This window comes from Neolamprologus multifasciatus, chromosome 15 (genome assembly GCF_963576455.1).
Source record: "Neolamprologus multifasciatus chromosome 15, fNeoMul1.2, whole genome shotgun sequence".
Classification (NCBI taxonomy): Eukaryota; Metazoa; Chordata; class Actinopteri; order Cichliformes; family Cichlidae; genus Neolamprologus; species Neolamprologus multifasciatus.
The window spans coordinates 35,844,589-35,852,841 of NC_140453.1; the positions used below are offsets into that span (position 1 = coordinate 35,844,589).

The 8,253-nt window shown below is 38.9% G+C and overlaps 1 protein-coding gene and 2 non-coding genes across 3 annotated transcripts; all 3 read left to right on the forward strand.

Moving 5' to 3' along the window:
• On the forward strand, window positions 1-2,799 carry LOC146502611 (uncharacterized). The gene has a single exon (XM_085132401.1). It carries the CDS (start codon window positions 55-57, stop codon window positions 2,647-2,649), a length of 2,595 nt encoding a protein of 864 aa, XP_084988527.1. The 5' UTR covers window positions 1-54; the 3' UTR covers window positions 2,650-2,799.
• Window positions 2,800-7,617: 4,818 nt separating this feature from the next.
• Window positions 7,618-7,689, forward strand: trnal-uag (transfer RNA leucine (anticodon UAG)). The gene has a single exon. It is a non-coding gene; the product is annotated as a tRNA-Leu (tRNA).
• A 481-nt stretch (window positions 7,690-8,170) lies between these two features.
• Window positions 8,171-8,253, forward strand: trnal-cag (transfer RNA leucine (anticodon CAG)). The gene has a single exon. It is a non-coding gene; the product is annotated as a tRNA-Leu (tRNA).

Genomic DNA, 8,253 nt, shown 5'->3' on the forward strand with positions numbered 1-8,253 from the left:
ATCCTTAAGTAGGGGTGAGGAGGTACAACTTTTAGTCCGTTATTTGCAGCACTTATGTTAGCAGCATTCAAACGTTCACCAGTAAAGCATTTTCAAACATTTGGATCCTTTTCGTACTCACGGTATACAGACTCCAACATGTCTCAGAAAGAGCAAGAAAGACAAGAAGCTGACCCCAGCTCTATTCCATGGTATGAGTCCCTAGACCCTTATATCAGCTCTCTTCCTTGGGATGAACAGGTAGAATTAGAGGAAAAGCGATTAGAAGAAATGGAGAATGAAAATCTCATGAACAGAGAAAAGATTAAGATCCTGACAGAAGAAAATGAGAGAAAGAGCACTGAATTAGAAAAATTATCCTACCAGCTTCAGGAAGGGGAAGGTATTATTGAGGAGAAACAATGGGCTCTCCAAGATAAGAAGAATCACGAGCTCCAAGAAAAGCTTGATGAAGCTCTAGAAAAAATTAAAGATCTGCTCCAAAATGAGAAAAAAGAGAGCATTAAAGGGGATAAAATGCTCAAGAAGAATCAGGAGCTCCAAGAAAAGCTTGATGGAGCTCTAGAAAAAATTAAAGATCTGCTCCAAAATGAGAAAAAAAAGAGCATTAAAGGGGATAAAATGCTCAAGAAGAATCAGGAACTCCAAGAAAAGCTTGATGGGGCTCTGGAAAAAAATAAAGATCTGCTCCAAAAGGAGAAAAAAGAGAACATAAAACAGGAAAACATGGTCAAGAAGAATCAGGAGCTCCAAGAGAAGCTTGACGAAGCTCTGGAAAAACTGAAAGAAATCCACCAAGAAGAGAAGCAACAGTCCACACAGCAGAGAGACATAGAGAGCAAACTCCAAGCCATGGAGGAAAAATACAAAGCGCTGCAGGTGAAACATGACAAAACTCTGCACAAAAGTCAACAGGTGCTTCAAGACAAGAAGCAAATGGAAATGAAACAGAAGGAAATGGACTCCAAGCTTGACGAGATGGAGGAAAAACACAGATTGCTCCAAATCAAGCTTGAGAAAGCAGTGCACAGAAATAAAGAGTTCATTCAAGAGAGAGAGCAACAAGAAATGCTCGAGAAAGAAACAGACTCCCAGCTTGAAGTCTTGGAGGAAAAATTGAAAATGCTGCAAATAACTCTTGAGGAAACACTGCTCAAAAATAAAGAGATGCTTCACGAGAAAGACCAACAGAAAATACATCAGGAAGAAATGGATTGCAAGCTGAGGAACATCGAGAAACAAAATGAAGGCTTGCAAGTAATGCTTGATGAAGCTCTGCAGAGAAGAAAAGAGTTCCTTCACGAGAAAGACAAACAGAAAATACAAAAGGAAGAAATGGATTGCAAGCTGAGGCACATCAAGAAACAAAATGAAGGCTTGCAAGTGATGCTTGATGAAGCTCTGCAGAGAAGAAAGGAGTTCCTTCACGAGAAAGACAAGAAGAAAATACAAAAGGAAGAAATGGATTGCAAGCTGAGGCACATCAAGAAACAGAATGAAGGCTTGCAAGTGATGCTTGATGAAGCTCTTGAGAGAAATAAAGAGTTTCTTCACAAGATAGACCAACAGAAAATACAAAAGGAAGAAATGGATTGCAAGCTGAGGAACATTGAGAAACAAAATGAAGGCTTGCAAGTGATGCTTGATGAAGCTCTGGAGAGAAATAAGGAGATCCTCCAAGACAAGAAACAAGAGCCTGTAGAGCAGAGAGACCTGCAGAGCAAACTCCAAGCCATGGAGAAAAAATACAAAGCGCTGCAGGTGAAACATGATAAAACTCTGCACAAAAGTCAACAGTTGCTTCAAGACAAGAAGCAAATGGAAATGAAACAGAAAGAAACGGACTCCAAGCTTGACGAGATGGAGGAAAAACACAGATTGCTTCAAGTCAGGCTCGATAAAAAAGTGCACAGAAATAAAGAGTTCATTCAAGAGAGAGAGCAACAAGAAATACTCGAGAAAGAAACGGACTACAAGTTTGAAGTCTTGGAGGAAAAATGCAAAATGCTGCAAAAAACTCTTGAGGAAACACTGCTCAAAAATAAAGAGTTGCTTCACGAGAAAGACCAACAGAAAATACAACAGGAAGAAGAAAAACTTAATCTCCAGAGGAAAAATCAAGCACTCCAAGAATTGTATAACGAAGCGAAGTACAAAACAACTGTACTTGAAGGAGAAAAGAAAAAACTGGAAAAACAATGCTCAGCGATGCAGAGTAGCATCAAGGAGATGCTGAGAAAAAATACCGAACTTGAGGAACTTTCTAAGACCTTGAAGTACAAAGACACTGAAATCCAGGCGCAAAAGCAAGAACAACAGAAAACACATAAAGACCTGCAGTGTAGACTTCAAGAAATCCAGAAGAGAAACCAGCAGCTGGAAGACATGCACACAGATGTGCACGAGGCAAAGCGAATAGAGGAGGCAACAGTTGAAGAACTGAAAGACAAGCTTAAAGAAAAACAAGAACAATTAGAAGACATGGTGAAAAGATGCAACAAACTTGAGAAAGAAAACGCAGAAACAATCGATGAGCTGAAAACCCTCATCATTGAGAAAAAAGTGCTCGTGGAAGAGTATTTGAAAAAGAAGAAAAAACGCTTCCACTGGTTCTGGAGGAGGGACACTGCTGCTTCTCACCCGATGTAACCTCGTCTTCCTCCACCTCTATTCCATCTTCATTTCCCCCCTTCCCCTTCCCCCTCCCCTCCCTCCTTTTACTTTTTTCACCCTCACCCCCCGACCAGTCTCGGCAGTTGACTGCCCCCTCCTGAGCCTGGTTCTGCCATAGGTTTCTCCTTTAGGTTCCTTTCACTTTAAAGGGAGTTTTTCATATCCACTGTCGCCTGGTGCTTGCTCAGAGGGGATTGTTGGGGTTTTCTCTCATCTCTCTCTTTCATTCTTTCTATCCCCCCTTTCCCTCCCTTCTGCCTTTTCCTTTACCCAATAAACACAATTGCCCACATTTTACATGTGTTTGAAAAATGTCTTCATTCAACAATAATTCATCTTAGGTATAAAAACAAGAAATAGGTAATAGCTGCATGTGTGTTTGTGTGTGTGCATAATATACATACTTGTTTCCCAGAAAGAATTAATACTAGATGGATAGAGACAGGGTTTAAAGATTAGAAATGAAAACATGTGAGTCCTGTCTTTCAATAAAAATATATAATTCCCTATATTCCTATCTATTCCAAACAACGGTAATAAGTAACAAAGTTTCAAATTTGTCTTTCACTTTGACTCTTAATTTACTAACCATGAACAAGAGGTCAGAGGTCAAATGTGGCACGATACCTTAAATCCTTAAATAAATACCTTAAATTTGTTGTCGTCCCCCCCGGTGTTTCCCTGACTCTCTTGGTATTTGATGCATGAATGGGTCCTCGGCTCAGCTCCCGTCCCCACACCCTATCGTCACTTTTTTAAATACTTCCATCACACCAACAGGCACTTTAGAATCACCAATTGACAAGCATGTCTTTGGACAGGCTCAAACCGGAGAGGGGATCTTCTGAAAAATTACATTTTCTTATGTTGCAAGTCTCAAATCTTGATTGCCTGGATCCATTTAGTGTTTTATCATATGTGCTTTAAGCAGTAAATCTCAGGTAAAATTAACTGTTCTATCTGCCAGGAAGGACACAAACACAGACCCAAGATAAACAAAGACTGGATACAGTCTTTACATTATCTGCATGTCGTTTGAAATCTACAAGACATGCTGACTCCATGTCTGTGTAGGTTCCTAGTCAATCATGTTTGTCTTAAGAGAGGCAGCTGGACTCATTTAAAACATTTCACTTCTCATCCAAGAGGTTTGTTCAGCTTGAAAAACAAAAAGGTGAAGAGTCCCAGCTATTTCAACCCTAATGGAGGTTGTTCTCTATGGAGGTGGTAGCTGACCTACCTACTATTAATCATGAGCTAAGGTTTGAAAAACTGCATGTGTCATTACCAACAGGGGTTCCAAGTAAAACCACTGGCATCATGGGAGAGTGTCTGCATCTAAATTTCACTCGTTCATGGATGCCAGCATATGCTTGTCAAATAAAGCCTGATTTTACTTTAGATTTCCTTCTATAAATAGAGATATTTCTAAACTTCAAACTGGTGCAGAAAAACAATTCAAAGGGTATTAAGTGTCTGATGGTTCAAATACCTTGAAGGACGATCATTGCAGTATACTGTAAAATGAAACACTGCATATACATATTATACTAGAGAGTACCTGTGTGTAGTATGAATAACATAACCACCGCACCAGAGGTGTAAGCACCTTTTGCAAGGCACTCAAGGAAACCAATGAACAGCCTCAAAAATAAATGAACAGGTGGAGATGCAGACTGTATTTGCAGATTACAGCTCCACCACAAATCAAACTTCCATATTACAGCGAGACTGCTCAGCAAGGAAAAATAGTCAATCTCAGTAAGACTGAATGAAGACTGACTAAAAATTAATTGCATCTGCTCACACATTACTCAGCTGTAAGGTTTTCTAAGTACTCAGATGTAACACTGTGGAGGAAAACCCAAAGAAATGGCAAACAGAAGTTCATTCTAATAAATTGGAAATGTGGGTCAAGTCCGTCAAAACATTTTAATTAAATCATTAATAAAACAGATAAAAATGTTAAGAAGACTCCGTGTAATATACATCTTCAGGTATGCTGGGTTGTCCTTCTTGCTACCTCACGGTAGCAACAGACAATGCAAACCAGCTTTCTCGAGCTCTCTCCTTGTCCATCTATTGACAATGGAGAAAGTTTTTATCAAATCCAAGCAATGACATGTAAATAATGCACAGTGTGTGTGTGTGTGTGTGTGTGTGTGTGTGTGTGTGTGTGTGTGTGTGTGTGTGTGTGTGTGTGTGTGTGTGTAAAGACCTGGTAAAATCTGTGAGTCTTCAGTATTAAAGTAAAGAAAAATGTAAGAAAAATGTAACTTTTGATGCCTAAAGTGGGGGTCTGGGTGCTTGACTTTATCCTTTTAGAGGGAGCCATCATTTTAGAGTAGTGTACTTTTTTTTTCTGATCAATCACCTCTTCAAGGTGAATTTAACATTTACAACGAAGAGGGTGAAAATAATGTAAGATGACAGTGCCACTGCTGCCCATCTCTGCTCTTAACTAACTGAAGCCTTGCATTGATTACCAAAAAAACAAATTGGTACTCTCTTTATGGCCAGACACGTGCCAGCACTTTTAATTTTGCTTCTACTTAACAAAACAAAAATGCAGACATAAGTGTACACATTAGTTTTTGACTGCTAGTGAAAATTGTTTTCTTTACAAATAACTCTATCACTGAACTAACACAGCCAGTCCCTCGACACAGTTGTGCTCTCTGCTCATATTGCCTTTGTATTAAATAATTTTTTTGCTTTTTAAAGAACATTTTTTAACATTGCACTGAACAATAAAAAAATCCTCCCCAACAAAGAAAAGTAACTTCAAGGGCCAAAGTGCATTATATTTCTTCACGTCAATATACGGGCTGCAAATAGGGGTGATGTGGGCCGGAAGTGGCCCCCAGTCTGTGAGTTTGAGACCCCTGTATTAGACAGTGATCTTGATCTTCACTAACAAGGAGCACTGAAGTTGTTGTGCCAGCACATAGTTTTGCAGCACTTTACTAGGACACGTCCTGTTGGCTTTTCCTTGCCTGTATTTTACAGTTACACACCCATACTCAGGAGATCCAGTGAGATTAATTCCAGGTAATAATTATACTGTACTTCACCCTGCAGCAATATCACTTTCAGTTACCTGGTACACCAGGTACAATAAAATATGCTATTTTGTAATTAAATCACAGATTTGTACTCTTATGTGGCCTTCTCAAGTTTTACAGCTTCATTAGCAATGTCTCACTATCATGACGATCCTTTAACCACTAAATGACAATGAGGAGTGATGAGGAATTGTTTACGTGCTTTATGAAAGTACCTACAATACTATATTATACTACAAATAAACTGCAAAATTTATAAAATGTTTAAAAAAAATCCAATTTAAATTTTCAAAATTAAAAGTATTCATTCAAGTGAAAAATCCCCCGCCAATGTTATTCTGCATTATCATGGGCTCAGCTGAAATACTTACTATGTTTTTGTAAATCCAGCTCATTAAATGTGGGCCTCACAGACAGCAACTAAAAACATATTATTTTATAGAATATGAAGTACAGGCAACAATTTTCCAATCTTCTATTGTTGATTTTGGTGAGCCTGTGTCACCTCAGGTAGTCATTCAAATCTGTGGTTATAACTTATAACCACAGATTTGAATGAATGTCTTGTAAAAAGGTTTATCAGGAGTTAACTGTCAACTGAGAAATTATCTTTTTTAAAGACACAAATATAACAATATATGATTATTATCTAACAGTATCGAGATAATTCCAGTCAGCTCGCTCAAATATTGTATTTAAAACAAGAACTATCATAAGGTGAGGTTTTTGATCATTTCAATCAATTTTTCCCTCTTATGAGCTAGAGACTTTCTTTTCTTTTGTTCTCTTATGTATTTATTTATTTCTGTTTTTTGCTTTTAATTTTCTTTCCTTTTTCCAATTCAAACTGATTTGTAGTCATTTAGTAACTATAATCTGTCTTATTTTATCCCACATTTTTTTTCTGGGTTCAGTCTGGTATGGTGCTGTCACAGTGCAATAGTCTGGTAGTCATACCGTTTTTTGTAGTAGTGCTTCCATGGTGTAATGGTTAGCACTGTGGACCTAGAATCCAGTGATCTGAATTCAAAAATTGGTGAGACCGGCTTTTTGGAGGTGAAACCATTCTGCATGTCTTCTGTGGCACACCAGAACTGTGCTACTATTGCGTTTTCAGTGAGAGGTGTATAAAATCAAGCAGCTAACCATGACCTCTGTCTTTACAAATACTTGTCAATCACTATGTGGTGCTAAAGAGCTGTCTGAAATTCAGTTGTACACCACACAAGTTACACGATGGGGTGTCTGAGTGCTGAGTTGTGCTTGTGCGTAATAGTAACAAACACTCTCCTGACTCACTGACTCCACATCTCTAAACCTCCTCTGACTTTAACATCAGCATGAAAACTGGGAACTGCGAGCTCCCTCTTTGGATGTCATCACATTGACATTTTTCATTTTTTATCATGAATCCCATCTCATTGTTGAAACTGACTTTTGGCTGGGCCTTGACCTCTTCTGTGCTCTTCTGTGTTGTGCCATCCGCTTTACCAGAGGTTGTAGATAGGTAGACAAATCTTCCCATATCATATTATTGTGAAGATGAGCGTACTCCCTAAAATCCTCTACTTATTTCAGAATATCCCTCTACAAGTACCTGTAGGTCTTTTTCTTAACTTAAAGAAAATTATTACCAATTTTATTTGGCAAAATCATCGCCATCGGCTTCAGTTAACTCTATTATATCTGCCATTTGACAGGGGTGGGCTTAAGGGTCCTAACTTTCAGTGGTACTACTGGGCTGCACAATTGTGCATGATGATATACTATTTCTCATCTGATCCACCTCCGGCATGGGTTTACATGGAACTGTTCTTACTTAATTCAGAATACTTTTTGACAGGTTGCCACGACCTGACAGTATAAACACTACAACAGGGGTTCCATGGTGTAATGGTTAGCACTCTGGACCTAGAATCCAGCAATCTGAGTTCAAATCTCGGTGGGACCTGATTTTTGGGAGGTGAAACCATACTACATGTCTCCTCTGGCACTTTGAATTTCTGTATGAATTGTGTTTTCAGTGACCGCCGTATAAAATCAAGCAGCTAACCATGACGTCTGCCTTTACAAAAGACTTGTCAATCGCTAAAGAGTAGTACTAAAGAGCTCTCTGAAATTCAGTTGCACACCACACAAAGTTACAGAGTAAAAGTCACAAACACGCTGCTGACTCAACAACTGTACAGCACTAAACCTCCTCTGTCTTTAACACCAAAAAACAAACATGAGCATCGTGGTATGGGTTTCCATGGCTGAACAGCAGCTATTTCGATCCGACTTACAACATTTAACACAAACTTTTAAATCAATATATTTTCTTTGTAATTATTTTTATTTGTTTTTGTTTATTACATGCACTTAACATACAAGTATGTTGTATGGAAATCAGCAACTGCGCTGGATTATTCACTAGTGGTGAGCTCCAACCTGTCAGGATGGCCGAGCGGTCTAAGGCGCTGCGTTCAGGTCGCAGTCTCACCTGGAGGCGTGGGTTCGAATTCCACTTCTGACA

Bases quoted from the DNA above. Each gene is read 5' to 3' on its own strand.
- LOC146502611 (XM_085132401.1), top strand. From the start codon at position 55: ATGTTAGCAGCATTCAAACGTTCACCAGTAAAGCATTTTCAAACATTT.